Raw genomic sequence first — 16,058 nt, 5'->3', positions numbered from 1 at the left:
CAGGCAGTGCAGCCCTCGCTGTGGGACATCCTTCTCTGTCCTGTGCTGGGAGGCAGCACCTTGCTGTGGCTGTGGGGGGGACCTCCGAGCCCAGGGGTCTGCTGCTCCCACTTGGGGCTGCACGGAAGCTCCTATGTCTCTCCTGTCAGGATCCCCTGCCGTGTGCTGGATCAGGACCACACATGGCTGCAGGCTGAAGGCAGACCTGCCTGCAGCATTATCTTTTACAGCTCGGAAAGGCCTTGGCTGTGGCCTCGTGGTCAGAGCACAATGCTAGAAGCGAGAGACATGGCAGTTCAAACCCACTGTGGGGAGGATAGTGTCATACATAGCCTCTTCTCACATAAGTGTAGAGCAAACTTCCCTTCTTTAGGATGATGGAGCTATTTTTTGAATCTCAATCTATATCCCCATGAAGAAAGACAGATTAAACTAACTTTAGCAAGACTTGAACCTCTAGTTCCTGCCAAATAACCTATTTGAAGATTTCATGCATGTGCTCCTACCATACCACTCCAGAATAGGGCCAAATATTCATTCACTGAAAGATACTCTGTACACATCTTTGTTTACCTCATTTTTAGATGGAAGATTTTAAAAAAATAATTTGAGTCTAAGAACAATTGCAGCAGTGCATACGTATCATCTTTCTTGGGCTCATTTGACACAATTCCCACTGATGTTGAAGCTCAGAGCCGGAGAAAGCAAGCCAACACTCATATAAACATTCTGAAAGATTATTTTCTCTCTCTACCAGCTTGCAAACGGACTGAAGCCTGATATTCTCTCTCTGCTTCTCTCTTTTATAGTGTATGGAAAAGAGGGTGGTTGAACAAGCTTCTGTTGAATGGAAATGCAAAGCTGCGATACACTAACTTGGAACATACTTCTTTGCTGAGACTGCACGCTACCTTTGAATGGGAACTTAAAAACATTTGAATCTAACAGTAAGTATATTTAACAGGTAATGTAACCTGTTCCATCAAGCTAGGGGCTGTTCAGCAGCTGCCTAAAGCCAATGTTTTTCTTGCTTTGGCCCCACTTCAGCAAAGTGCATGGGTATGTTCTTAACTACAGATGTTAACTACAAAAACTCATCTGTTTAGACGGAAGCACATGCCTGAGCACTTCGCTGGATGGAGCAATGGAAAACTGCCACTTAGCACCACAAAGTATACATGGAGTCCACGCTGTTCAGAGAAGACCAGTTTATGTTCAAGAGCATTTCATGAAGCTCTGGCATCAGTAAGAGGCTGTTTTGATCCAGCTGCCCACTCCAAAAGCACGAACAGAAGATTCAAAGGAAGGACCTAAACTGCAAAGTGGTTTCCTGTAGTAGAAAGAGCTGAATCAGCCCCCCAAAACTGAAGAGTGTGCGTGTCCCGAGCTTGGGACGCATTTCAGAACCACAAGGTTCTGAATTATATTTCTAAACGCACATTCATCCATCCGTAAGTGCCCACAACTCACAGTGCAAATCTGGTAGCTTCAAACAGAAACGGCCTTTCCCTCTAATTTAGAGTTTGCTCTACTAGTGTGACCCTTGAGACTAGACGCTAACCATCATACATACTCCTTACATTCCCTCCCTGTGATCAACGAGCATTATAAATATTTCAACACCGGCAGAGAACTCGTGCACAGAAACCAAAGCTTGTTTCAGGTGACAGAAGGGCTCGTATCTGAAGCTGGGACTGGAACTCAGGAGTTCTCACGTCTGTGCCAGAAACTCCTTTAATTCAATGAAAGCTACAGGTGGCCAGCACTTTTTGAAAGTCGAGATGAACTTCGCATTCTTCCTTGGTACTCATTAAAAGCTACTAGCATTGTTAGGGTTAAAATAATTGACCTAAAGACTCTTGTAAAGGTGTTGCTATCCAGTCTCCCGTATTCTTTAACCTCTGATTTCTGAACACCCAGGCAAAGTGATGCCACTCCTACTGCTCAACAGCGCAAGCAACTTCTAAACTGATCTCTGACTCTTCTTCTTCAGAAACCATTTAGAGATTGCAAGAAGCTTCTCTTACTTGTCATCTTATCTTCTGGTCAACTTGCCGCTGCACCTACTTTAGTAGAAAGTTCCATACAATCCTAAGAATCAAAAGTGAAGCGAGGACAAGACTGACATCTGCTTTCTGGGTAGGTACACAGAGGCCAATCTGACTCATTTTAAATGAGTCTTCACAATCCAATAGCGCCACCTGCTCTGAACATCAGCCACTTAATACATGCACTCCTTAAGTTTGTATGTCTGAATTAAAGGGACACGTTTAGTTCCCCAGTTAGGCAACTCAAACGGCTTGTTATGAATTTGAGTGCTTGCTCGGAGCAGCCTGCTTTTCATGGTAGAAATGTTGCTGGCAAGGTTTCAGCTCATTTTCCAGCAATCCCCCTCTAAGTATTTCCACACAGGTGGTGCCTGGCATACTTGGGAACAAAAAGTTGCTTTGAATCCATTTCCTTCTCCGTTAAAAACTTTAGCTTTCAGCCTTTGCCACTTAGTACTCAATGAAAGATGCAACCATGCAGCCAAGGTTCCTTGGGTGAATGTGATATCTTTTATTAGACCAACCCAAATAGTTGGAGAATAGTTATTAAGCAAGCTTGCGAGTTCAAAAACCCTTCGTCAGGCTAAGGAATGAAAAGTAAAGAAGCCAGGGGCTGGGCTTCTTTACTTTTCATTCCATCTAGGAAGAGCACACACCAACTGCTGAAACTTCCTTAGCCTGACGAAGGGTTTCTGAACTCGCAAGTTTGCTTAATAACTATTCTCCAACTATTTGGGTTGGTCTAATAAAAGATATCCCATTCACCCAAGGAACCTTGGCTGCCTATGTCCTTAGACCAACACGGCTACAACCTACACCCCTGCAACCATGCAGCAGCACTTGGGGGCACGCTAGAGATGTCTTAGTAAGACCATCCAGTTCCTAGGAGGCAAACACATTCCTGTATATTACACTCCATGATTCAGGATCAAACTCAAGTTTTCCAGGAATAAGAACAGTTTCTTTCCTCCTGAATCCTGCATGTACAGTCACCATTTTGGACTTCTTTTCTAGTACTATTTTGTTATTAGGACATAAGTTAGATGCTCAGCTCAGCCTAAACAGTTTCACCAAGTGTTTTTAGTGTTGGCTGCACATGGGTCTGAAGTGCTGCATCTTTTACTGACGTGAGCAGACTGTGCCTCTCATCTGGCCTCTGGGGCTGGAAGCTTAGACACCGTGTAAGCCATTACAAATACTGGATGGAGTTGAAAGAGAAAAGAATATTCTTGAAAAAAGTCATCCAGCTCAAAGAGTGATCTGATCATTTAAAAAACAACCAAAAAAACCAGTCAGTGCATGGAACTGGGACCCAGTCATTCTCAAGTAATTCTTGACATCCTCTGTAGCTTTAATTTCTCCCCATCTTTGTGTTCACAACCGTTTCCTCAATTACAAAGAATGGACTTGTTTAATGTTTAGAAAGCACTTTCTGCAGATGAAGAGACACTGTAAGCACACACAATACATTAATCAAAAGGTGCACACATGCAGCCCATGTGCTTCCAGGGATTTTGTTTCAAACATAACCGACTACAAGAAAGATTGTTCTTCATTCCCGCTTATGCTGTGTACAGCCAAGCAGCAGCCCAAACCCCACCTTTCTACTCTGCCATGGTCACGTTTTTCCTGGATATTTCTGTCTTCTCATAATTGGCTGACAGGCATAACTTGCTTTTCAATTTGCTGATTTGGAAGAAGCTTTAGCACCAATTCCCTTCCCAACTTCCTTCTGAGAAGGTTAACACAATCATACCGAGCAGGACTGAGCAAACAGTTCTGGCTCTGGGCTCTGAGTGGGAGAGGCCGCTGAGGTGTCATGGAGCTACGGTTCCTTTGAACAAAACCTGCCCCTTACGTAAGGAACATTATGTTCTCTTTTCCACAGAAGACTGCCATTGTGCTAACTACAGCTGTGGGGTCTGCATGAGAAAGGAACAAAAATAACCCAAGCAACCAAGGAGCATGTTGTTGAGAGCGTGTGCCCTATTGTTTGTGGCTCTGACACCATGTGATGGAACAAGGAACGTGGCTACCCTGTTCCAGGAGAGCCTCCCCGTTGAGGTAAGTACTGGCTCATGAGTAAGACGCCATACTTGATCCGTTCAACACGGTCAGGTTTTCCATAATTAAATATAAACTACAAGGTAGGCCAAGGGGTAATACATCAACGGAACGTGCTTCTCTTCTTAAGTCTGACAAATAAAGTGACGGCTTCAGCCGTTACGTATCTTCTGTTAAAAAGGGGGGGATTTGAAGAAGGGCTGGTAAGGAGGTAAGGAATAACCTGATTATTTTTATTTTGCCCATACTAACACAGCTAAATGAACATGTACTACATGTTGCCTTCTCCAAGCCCCACTGCTACATACATTCTTGGGTAGAACATTATGATGCTCTGTTTTTTTCTAGCAGTATTCCTATTTAAGACCCATCTACCTTTGGGCATTGGCCTCCAGTTGCAGTGCACATACTGAGAGTTTTCATCATGGTACATTAATACCATCAAAGCGGGACAAGTTCATAATTATTTATCAATAGGTACTATTAGGTGGTACATTTTTGTCCTGGTGTCTGTAGTATCAGTGACTTACATGAATGTGAGGTTCATTTTTAGTCTAACACTAAGTAATTCAGATTTTTAGTTTCTGTAAGCACTACCTGCCCCCAAACTCAGCCTTTTTAAAGCACCTGCTGTCTCACTATTTAGGTGCTACACAAAGGTATAAATGCCAGTCTAAACTACCATAGCAGATAACTTTCTTCATGTGGGTAGACTACTCTTTTTCCTTCCTCCCCTATTTTCAAGTGACTTAGAGGAATGCTTTTGGCATGTTCTTTCCACTGGCTTTGATCCTTCACTAACTGCCATCATTTCACTTTGATTTTAAGTGAAACTGCTCATAATCTGAATACAGCTACATCTCAGCACCTTACATACTGACATCTGGAGGTCCGTCTGTTCTTATATAACTAACTGTCTCCTCATTTATCAGAGACAAAAATAAAGCAGAAGCTTCTCTCTAGGAACCTTATAAACAGCCAACTCCCTGTTCCAGACTGCAGCTATGCAAGGAGATGAGTCTTCCTCTGGAAGCTGGTTTCACATGGTGGCTTAGATTTTCCCATCTTTGTATCTAGCACCATTTGAAATCAGTGTTCTAGGGGCAAGAATTACAGCGTGGGAAGAGACTGAAGAAGCAGCTGCTTACTTCTCGACTGGGGTCTACTCCTTAAACGTTGCTTTGGCCTGAAAGAAATAACTTAATTCCAACTGTTAACAACGGGCAGTGTTAGGCACCGACACAGGTCACCATTTACAGTATGTGTTGCTGGGGCTGTAGCAGGGAAGGACTTTATTGGATTTTTTTCCCTAACAGAACTGATGCACACTAACTGTCTGGACTAAAGGCATAAAGCAGCACAACTACATGCACAACACTGAAGACACAGCTAGTAAGAGCATAGCTGAAAATCTATTCCTAAAACCATGCTATGGCAAAGATCTATTTTTTAAATAGACCAACAAATGTCCTGGGGCGTTTGTGGCCTTACTTTCAGAAGTGATAAATATGTCCAGGTCCTACAGACTTCATTATGGAGCTACAGGTACTTGGCACTTCTGAAAATCCCACTCCTTTGTTATCAGTGGTGGGAGGACAAAATCTGCCAAGAAAAATATGTTGATGTACATGGCATTTAATCATGAGATTTTAAAGTACTACCCATTTCCAATGGACCATATTAAAATAAGGTCAATCTTTCCCCATCAACCCAAATCACTGAAGATGAATTTTAAGTTAGGCTTGTTCCTTCAAACCCACTATTTCTCTTCAACTTCTGTCATGTATGCAGAGGAACAAGCATTGTCCAGAAGCAGCATCTACCGGTACAGCATGGTCTTCCTCAAAGAATACAGGGCTGTTCGCTACAGGAGGAACCTCTGAACTGGAAAAAAGTCTCTTACACAGGCTGACCGATTTCTCTTGGTGTTCAGAGTCTCAGTGTTTGTCTAGCACCATTTGAAATCGGTTATGATGTAGGGGGAAAAGCAACAGTAATTGGAAACTTCACTTTTCCCCCCCTGCACAACTCCTATGCGATGACCGCAGTGGCTCCAGAATACTACCAGAAAACTTATTACCGGTACCTTGCTACATAAATACACAGGTATTTACTCATGAAAGCCTTTGCGTTCTCTGAACTTAAGTTAGTTGTATGTGCCTGTTCAATATGCCGTGTAAAATAAAGGGCATGGAGCAGACATTTCCCCTTGGAAGGATGCTTAAGGTATTTGAAATGCATCATCTAAAAAGATTTAGCTCCAACTCTTGAATTTCAGGGAGGTGCGGGGATGTGCGAGAAAGAACACATACGTGCGCGTATGCAGAAGTGCCTCCCTTCCTGACTGTTAGCCAGCAAACAAGCGGCCATTTGATTCTGCAAGCTTGCAAACTATGTAACCTACTTTGAGCTACTGTTTTCAATAAAAATTTGTACTACGTCATATTGGCCTCTGCCTCAAAGACACGTCCTTTTCGGTTGATTACCGAACTGCTGCAAACGGGTTTCCTCCTCTCGCTCGCCAGGTGCAGTTTGCATCTTCCTGTTCTGAAAGCACTACGAGACGAGTACAAACACCTGACTACGTTGGTATCTCACTCTTACATTCCTGCATAAGATATAATGTCTTTAGCAAGCATGTTCTCTCAAGACATGCAATTCAGAAGAATTACACCAAAACATTTAGATCAGGGGTGTCAAACTCCCTTGACCCTGCTTCCCCACATCCCAGCCAGATCAGGGCCACAAGGCTCCGCACAGCCTGGATCCAAACTCACTTCTGGCAGCCGGACCAGCAGCATTAGGGAACAGCAGGGTCAATGCAGCTGTTGCTCACCCCTCTGCCACAGACACACATCCTCCATGGGGGTCTGTGCACCAAAATTTAGTACTAGGTCCTGCCCAAAAGCCCTCTGAGCCAGATGCAGACTGGATTCTTGACACCCCTGATCCAGGTTAGTTACAAAACTAAATATTACTTCCTGCTAAATCTTGCCACTAGGTGGAGATGATGTATTATTCACAGTAGACTGACTGTGGCGAGTAATTTAACATTTCTTTACCACTTTTAAACCATCATGAAATGCTAAAGTTTTCTAGATTACACGGGATTCTCAAGAGTTGGAGGAGACCTCTATGACTCTCCTCTTAAACAGAGCGTATACATACTCATAAATGCTACTGCTGGGCAACTCATTTATTTCACTGTCTAATTAATCCAAGCCTGTATAACGAGAAAGAAAGTAGATGAACATTCATTACACTTTCCAGCTGAACGGCAAATTCAGGAATGAAACGACATTGGAGTCTTCTGTGTATGGTTTGTCGTGTTCACAGGGTGATTTTAACAGGGTTCATTTTGTTGTGTTAACAGGGTGATTATATACTCTATATACGCCCCAAAGCAAAAGGCCAGGCAACCTAAATGGGGCCATCTGAAGAGCAAAGCCAGGACAATTATGTTCCACTAGAATTAGAAAGAAAGTTTTAACAATAATTTTGTGAGTCATAGCTACCACTAGAATAGCAGCAGCCACTGCTCCTGCCCACCATCCATGGTGCTTTGGCAAATATTGTTAATATGGCAGGATTAGGTCTTGTGACCTGGAAGTTTGACACAAAACAAGCTCCACTGAATAAATGGGTGTATGCAAGGGGGTGTTTCTGCTGCTACAACTCTAGAGTCATTTATCTGTAGCATCGCTTACCTTCACTAAAAGCTTTTCAAAATTTATGCAGAGGAACTTTTTTCTTGCAGACTCTTACTTCAACCTACTCTTACACCCTCTCCACACATACTCCTTTCAACCCAGCTCAAATTTACACAAACTATAGGCCAATGTCCTAACAGTACCGGTTAGGCCGAATTAGGATTACCAAACAGTCTGAGCTTCAGTATAGTAGTTTAGTAGTTCAATGTTATCACTTCAGGGTAGATCAACTGATTTGAATTTACAAATTATCCTTCAAGCAGATTAGAAAGCAAACGATAAACCTCCTCCATCAGTCCATGCTGTGTTAGCACGCGCTAGATGCATCTACCTTGCCATTTTTCTCAAGAGATCATGATTAATAGCACCAGCCCAGCTCACTTTTGAACTTTTTGAGTTTGCAGCCAATATTTTATATATTAAATTTATCTGCCACCCACCCAAAAAAAGGGCTTAGGGTGGCTTACAATGAAAGACAGTATAACCAAACCAAACAGCTCTTTTTTTTTTTTTTTTTTCACAAAAAGTGGGGGGGGGAAGCTGAGCTAACTGTAATTTGCAATTAAAAAGTAACGAAGACAATAATAACCTTATGATCTAATGAGATCAGGATTTCTTCTTATACAAGTTTCAAAAAGGCCCTTTGAGGGTTCCCAGGAGCTTACGAACAGGCCAACGTGCAGGCATCCTAACTAGCTGGTTAGAGTAAGCATGATCGACTAATGCAATGTCCATGTCATTATTCTCTTGTTCACTTTCTGCTTTCAAAATCATTTGCCAAATATTCGAGTGAGGAGGCCCTAAATGCAAGTGATGCAATTTTCAGAAGGACTGCCAAACCCTCAACTCTCACTGAAGTCAATGGCACTGCTCAGCACCTTTAAAGACACCATAACTCTGCTTCAGCGCCCAAATATCAATGGGACCATATGTGCCCAGTTGGGCTTTCAAATTTTGAACCTATCAGTTATATCAAGAATACCACACAATTTCAGAACCTACTTTTTTGAAAAAGAACAGAACATCTGTCGGTCAGGGGACAAATAAAAGGCAAAACACTTGTCACTAATAAAATGCACTTCTCTTTATTGGAAGTCATTACTGGACTTTACATCAGACAGAACATTTAATAAGCCTGTACCTTTTGCATATGCGTTTCAAAAACAATACGGTAAAAGGCACTGAAGGGAGAATCAAGCTATCCAGTGATGATACAGGCATTTACAATATACTTCTCACTAAGGTATCCAGAGACGCAATCAAAGCAAAACTCCTGGAAATTAAACTATTTTGACAAGGCCTCGACCCTGCAAAGAATCTGGACAGACTCCCTGTGGACGTCTCTGCAGGGCCAGGGCCTCAGTATGGAGAAGCAAAAATAAGACAAATTAGGTCTTTGGAAATTCACTTTAAGAATAGCCCAAAGCCACGCACAATTTTGCACACAGCATATTTTAAATAGCATTAAATCATACTGCACAATCATGAAGTGAGTGCTAAGACACTACATACATCCGTATCAAAAGCACAACCAGCATTTACATTGATAAACAAGGCTTCGACCACCTGAGTCGAAATGACCACCTTCTATACCAAAAAAAGGTCAGTACCTGGCTGAACTGTCTACGTAGACTGCCATAATTTATATACAACATTGGTAATGCAAATTAAACATTTCACGTCACAGATACTAGCCAGATACTTTCAAGCCCATGTCTACCCACAACTTGTCTGTGAGGCTGTGGGACCTCACATTGAACTATACATCAAGGACCAATTTCCAATGCAAGAAAGCCCAATCCAATAATTGTTTGACCTCTGTCAGCTGAGTAACTTTGGCTGATCTTTTATTTAATTTTTTTTTAAACATGAAATGAGTGTTTCTCTGCACAGCTGTTCAGCATTTCCCCATTAAGATACATACCGATTAACAACACTGTAAGTCTACCCCGGAGGCACGGCAGTCTGCGTACAAAAACGCAGTAGGTGCACGCGACAGAATTTTGGAAGTTAGTTAGAACATCGGATTATTTCATAGTCCCTCCAGTCTAATAATCCTGGTTTATGGTACAGTTACTAGCATCTGTGTACCAGCATACCACTTTAGTGCTTTTTATCGGTTTACCATAAACTAAAACCTGAACAAGGATATTCCCGACAGGGAATTCAATCTGGTTCTTGGCAGCCTACAAGAAAACTCCCGCAATAGAGGAGTGAGAATGGTAAAACAACTCCAAAGTCAATCAACAATATATTCAAAAGGAAAATAAATAATTTAGTTTTCAAGCAAATATACATAACCATTGGCAAACTTAAGAAAGCAAGCGTGCAAAAACATTCATCTAGACAAATAAGTGCTGCTTTCTTCAGAAAGAATAATTAACAGAATTCAAGTGCTTTAAAAGAGCAACATCTAAATGTCAAAATCTTTGTAGTGACACAGGAGCCATATTAAGGCCCTACCAAGTCATCTTTCCTTCAACACTCTCTTCTGTAAGGAGAGCAAGACTGCAAGAGAGAAAAGGCAGCAGCTGTCTAGCACTAACACAAACTTCCTCGCTGACTAGAGAAAGCTACAGACAAAATTACTACCAGAGAAAGACAACAGATGGAGCTGAAAGGGATGACATAGGTTTTTGCCTTCCTTAAAATTCATCAACCAAAACAGGTAACAATAATGAAGAGTAAAGATTCTGCCATGACATCTTCAACTCTGGTGAAAGCAGGGACTAACAATTGTCAGACAAATTCAGGGCAAGCGCAGTCCTTTTTCCATCTCTGAAAGGCTCATTTAACTTCACCCCCCCCCAAAATGATCAATCATGCTTTACAAGCAGTGTATTCCGCGGTGGCTGGGGGGCAGGCAGTTTCCCTATGAACAAAAATAAGTACAGTTAAGAGTCAAAAATCTATTTTTCACAAAATCTTGTCCGTTTCAATATGTACATGAATGACTTGGAAAAAAAGTGCCCTAATTTTGCTATTACAAAAAGGAAGTAGTGCAAAATGAGTTACGTTCCTGTTATTTCAGATATAATAAACATTTAAACCGTAGCTCTTTCTGAAGTGCACCAGCAGTAAATAGGTTCATGCTATTCTGTTTAATAGTTTGGTAACTGATTAATTAGCAAGCACTTGAATACTAGAAGCACATTAGGCAGCGTGGATTCATTCAGTTATTGAATAAACTGTGTCATAATAGTATTAGAGATTGCAAAACGGCATAAAATAAACTCTGCTCTCAACTCTGATCAGCTAAAAACCTTAAATGAGCCACTTCCTCACTTTGAAAGATTGTTACAGGCACATGAACGCCGCACAGATGAAGAATCACAATTTGTGATAACGGAACTGAGAAAATTTCCTTTTTCGCTGTGTAGTCAGGCGTGGTTCAGGTTAGCACCTGAGGACTGACATTTTAGGGGTTCCCCCAACTGACTAGCAATCGTTTTCATGCGTTCCAAAGAGTACAGCAGACTGTTGTTCAAGAAACAACATTTGACTTGCACTTCTTAATTATGTTGCCAGAAAAAAGCCGTGAGAACCGAAAGATAGAAAAAGTGTCTCTTTTTTTCCCCCCCGAAACGGTCAAGTATGTGTTACTGCTCTAAACCACTGACTAGGAGGCATTCTTGGAGCTGCATGCTGAGAATTACAAGTTATAATTAAGAAGAAGTTAGCAATGTAGCTGTCACATCTAAGACAGTGGACTGGAGAAATGGATTCTTACTCACACACGTGACAAGGGCCAGTAACCCCTTCGGCAGCAGCAAAACTCATCTCTAGACTCAATTAGAAACATCCTACTAAGTAGCTGTGAACCTTTCCAAGTGGTACACTGACTTGAAAGGGAAAGCTTTTAAGCCCCAGGCTGAACAAAACTGCAAAATGCATAAAAGACAGAAAACCACCTGCGTAAGACTTAAGCTTTACCCAAGTATATATTACCACCGCCCGCCCCTCAGAAAAAAGCAGAATCAGATGTTTTCCAATATACCCTTTGGGAAAAGCCAGGAGGGAAAATAATGAAGCAAATCATAAAAGACTCGCAAATGTTGTGGTTTTGAAAGAAGCCAGACTGATAGGACTGTGCACTGAACACCTTTCACAGCAGAATCAGTACAGCATATTAACACTATACCCCTCAGGACTGAGCCGAAGCCAATGCAGAGACAAAAGGGTAGCTCGCTCTCCAGTATAATTTGACTATTTGCATGCAAGAATAGCAGTGATTTTCACACAAATCCAGCTTAAATGCACTTAACACTTTGCATTGCAGTAAACCCGTATAAATTAGCTAACAGTGGGGTAACGATCAGAAGCCAGCAACGAAGGACTGAATACGTTCTGAAACTTTACATAGACAGCAGGTACAAAACTAGAACTCTTCTGATGTGTTTGGGTGTTTAAAAACAGAAGCTGGTAAAGCTCAATATACTGGAGCACTCGTTCATACCAAAGCAAAGACAGTAAGAGGTGATCACGGTTTACTCACCTTTTCCGTGAATGCAATTTCTTATAGACGCAATATCCTGCTACTGACGCCGCGATGGCACCTTGAAGAAAAACCAAGACAGTCCGATGTCAGGCTCGCCACTAACTTACAGAACAGACCATTTCCAGACTGTAGCCCTTTGGGAGGGACCCTTGAGACTTTCCTGAGAAGGCCTGTACCTGTTTAATCACAGACTCACGCAGCTCTTCCTCACAGCTGAATGTCTACTAAAACCTGCTTTAACAAATCTTTTCCTTGCTCAGAAGTGTCTCCATGACACTAAAATCATGCACCCTGTGGTCTGAGGATGTTGGGTAAACTGAGCAAGGAAGAGATGTCAGTCCATGAGATCATCTTTTATTTCAGAACCCACATCATTCTAGTTGTTTGTAGAATGCAGCAACACACTGTGGAAAAGTGAAAACCTGCCTTGGAATTTAAGTTCTCTCACCTATTGATTCCCCCTCCTTCCCCTGCAAAAAGCAGACACCATATCGAGACTGCTACGTTGCTAAGCAAAACCAAGCGGTTTTCTTTTCTTTTTCAGGAATGCACGCGCACTTTCCCGATACACATGCATTTGAAAGGCATTTCAACTGGCAAAATTGCCAGTTCACCCTTACAATCACACACAATCAAGTGAAAAGTAGCTATTCTCCATAAACAGGTAAGAAGAAAAACAGGCTTTGGTGCATCTCCTATTCAGTTTAAATAAAATTACTTACCAAAAACAATACAGAGGGTGACGATTACACCTAAAATAAAAAAAGGCAAGTGAATTAATCATCATAAAAATGGCATGCATACCAATTAATTACACAGGCTAGGGGAAACATATATTTATTTTGACTTTATAACCTACAAACTAAATGCTTTTTGTGGATTTAAGAGAAAATCATTTAAGACACGTGAAAATCCTTTAAAAAAATGCCTTAGGAAACTTGCATGAATGATTTTTCAGAACTGGGAATGCATCCTCCCACCCCACCCAATCTCTGACCCACAGACAGTATTACAGGACCACACAAAAGGGAGTCATTTGTGTTTGTGTGCGTTGACAGTTGCTTGTTTTTACTTACCTGTACTTAACCCCTCCTTTAAGTGACACGATGGAATTCCCGGCTTCCACTGATTTCCACCAACATACTGAATCTTAGCTTCCCCATGTAGCGTGTAGCCTGCATCACATTCAATTGTAATGCTATCTCCAACAGCATATGGCGGCTTTGGTCCATCAATTATTCTTCCATGAGCAATGACCAGGACAGTTGCAGTAGGAGTTGAGGCTGAGCTAACTGAGACAGTGGCTGGAAGTGGAAACAGAAAGAGACGCTTCTTTTTCAGCCTAACACAGAAAGAAAACACAAGTAATCTTCCCTGAACTTACACTTGCAAGCTTGTACAAAACAACCCCAGAAACGGACAACTATGCATGCCATGGGCAACCTCCCAAAACAGGTAGGGCATCAACTGACACTAAATGCCAAACTATTATCATCTCCATTTACTTAGTGACTTTGCAATGGCATTTGTCCACTGAGAGGATCACTGGCCTTTAACTTATACTTCAAGGTACTTTATAGGCACTTTTATAAATACACCAGGAGTACTCTCTCAACACTATTTTGATATTTGATAAACAGTTATATTTTCATTGACATTGTGCAGGTTTAACATGCCTATGTCGCCTTACAGTACACAACCTGCAAAATTCCATCTCCAAACCCAAAAGGGTTGACACAGAAAGGCACTTTTCAACTGGCCAAAAATATATCCTCCCCAAAAAAGTACAGTTCACATCAGTGTCACAGTTCAGCTCTAACAGTCATATAGATTCGCCAGTCAACCATTTCATTCCTCAGGTCATCTAGTTGCTGGTTTCAGTGACACAAGGGATCGATTTTGTGATTCAAACAATCTGTGCAGGATTCACTGCACCACCGATGAGAAATTCAATTTCTGTTCATACTTACTTTGACAAACTGGCAATTCAGGATGCCAGGTATTATCCTCTTGGCATTCAATCGCATCGCTTCCAATCATGACGTAGCCAGGAAGGCATTTCATAATAACTCTGCTTCTATAAATATAGTTAGGTGAATATGCAGTTTCTCTTCTCCCATTTGGAACTGCTGGCTCTGCACACTTGACCACTGAAAGAAAGTATTAAAGAACAGGAAGCTCTGAAACATTTGTAGACAGCACCTTTATTTTACAGACACCATGAACAGGTTTTTGTTTTCAGTGAACCTAATTTAAAATTTACTCCTCCAACACATTTCCTAGGACTTAGACAAGGAAAGCAACAGAGGTTTTAAATGAGCCTTCAGAAAGTGTATTTTGATGAAGATCAAAACACTACAGGCAACCATATTCTCTCACATAAAAAGTGGCACCAAATAAGAAATGCCTCATTTTTGAAAGGCAGAATGAAAGAAAAAGGATGTTTCCTTGAAAATACTGGTAAGTGGCTGTAACTGAGCAGCAGCTTCTGCAGCACGAGCCCTTCCTTCCTGCCCCCCCGGCTACGGGGAAAGAGCAAGTGTCCACAGGCAGCAGGTAGGGAGCCCCATTGAGTGCTTGCAGAGTTGCTTGTGCTTTCCCCAAGTAGACAGCACCTACTATTGCCATATTTCCTTGCTTATAATACCCATTCCCATTTCCCGCAGCCAAATTTGGAAAAACATGTCCATGTGAGAAAATACAGTACTTAGGAAATATGACTGAAATAAGAGCTTCCTTGGGCGTACCCATCAGCACAGGAAAACATTCCACATAGCCAACAGCATGTAATTTTGTTCCAGAAGAGAAATGTAATACTTACTTCCTTGTATCCAAATGGCAATGTCCACCTTCTGTCAGTTCTCCCTGCTCATGCCTAGTGCACTTTTTTATAGCCTATTTATTCCTGTATTTATTGTCTTTGTTGCCCTGTACTCATCCCTTCCTTCCTCCCTCCCATCACACTATGCAAGATCCAAACCTTAGGCTATTCTCACTTCTTTTGTTTCCAGCTTTTTTTCTCTTAAATCCAGCTGTATCCCAGTCTTTTGGTCCTCCTGCTCCACCATTCTTTTAACCCAGGGCTGTTCAATTTCCAGCCCACAGAGACCTGAGCCAACAAGGGGTTCATTTGCAACCCCCTTCCCCCAAACACTGCTCTGCCTGCAGCTGTCAGGGTCTCCAGGGTCCTCCTTTCTCCTCAGGCCCCTGGAGAGGGCTGGTAAGTACAGGCCACGAGAACCAACGCTCAGGTATGCCAGGGTGCAGCTTGCGGGGGGATAGGATTACCCGTAGCATGCCAGTGGGGAGGGGGGTAAACAGCATGCAGCCCTGTTTTAGCCCATTTCCGTGCACTTCACACTGCGGTAGTTAGTTTGCTCTCTCGGGATGAAGTCAGGCAGACAAACTGATTCCTTCTCCTTCAGAAGGTCTGTCTCATGCAGTTCAACTCATTTCAGTGGGGATGAGCAACTGCTCTTCAGTATATTGGACAGGTGTCCATTCACCCTGACCGAGGACCAGATTCTTTTTGGCTGGTCCAGCAAAACCACATGGCAGGAAAAGAGAAGGAATCCTAAGCAACTTATAATTGTTTGGTTATGTTTCATATGTCATCACACTGCTGCATGTGCTCCCCAGGGGGAGGGGAGGGGGGACCTGTGCCTCCCAGAGCTGTGCGTCGGGCTGGCCACTGAGGGCTCAGGCTGCCCCCCTGCTGCCCTCCCCCAGGGCTTCCAC

General features: G+C 42.3%; 1 protein-coding gene and 1 long non-coding RNA gene across 4 annotated transcripts in view; one reads left to right on the top strand and one right to left on the bottom strand.

The window, feature by feature from the left end:
• Window positions 1-16,058, bottom strand: part of LOC109286242 (membrane cofactor protein-like) — a 62,351-nt gene that overhangs the window by 33,604 nt on the left and 12,689 nt on the right. Inside the window, exons 6-10 of one of the 2 annotated variants that reach the window (XM_059717701.1) lie at window positions 14,291-14,470; window positions 13,397-13,624; window positions 13,043-13,072; window positions 12,318-12,378; window positions 8,892-10,694 (exon numbers count right to left, since the gene is read on the bottom strand). In XM_059717701.1, coding sequence (XP_059573684.1) covers window positions 10,643-10,694; window positions 12,318-12,378; window positions 13,043-13,072; window positions 13,397-13,624; window positions 14,291-14,470 — 551 coding nt within the window. In that variant the 3' untranslated portion in view covers window positions 8,892-10,642. Of the gene's footprint in view, window positions 1-8,891; window positions 10,695-12,317; window positions 12,379-13,042; window positions 13,073-13,396; window positions 13,625-14,290; window positions 14,471-16,058 lie in introns of those variants that run through there. The other variant, XM_059717702.1, reaches the window with a different exon arrangement.
• Window positions 814-6,555, top strand: LOC106737649 (uncharacterized). 2 transcript variants are annotated; one of them, XR_009456734.1, is made up of 4 exons: window positions 814-947; window positions 1,994-2,139; window positions 3,937-4,112; window positions 5,904-6,555. It is a non-coding gene; the product is annotated as an uncharacterized LOC106737649 (long non-coding RNA). The 2 variants fall into 2 exon arrangements; XR_002094228.2 differs by having other exon boundaries at window positions 1,107-2,139.

This window comes from Alligator mississippiensis, chromosome 14 (assembly GCF_030867095.1).
Source record: "Alligator mississippiensis isolate rAllMis1 chromosome 14, rAllMis1, whole genome shotgun sequence".
NCBI classification, from domain to species: Eukaryota; Metazoa; Chordata; order Crocodylia; family Alligatoridae; genus Alligator; species Alligator mississippiensis.
The sequence above is the reverse complement of the archived record's forward strand: the minus strand, read 5'-3'. Positions and strand labels throughout refer to the sequence as shown.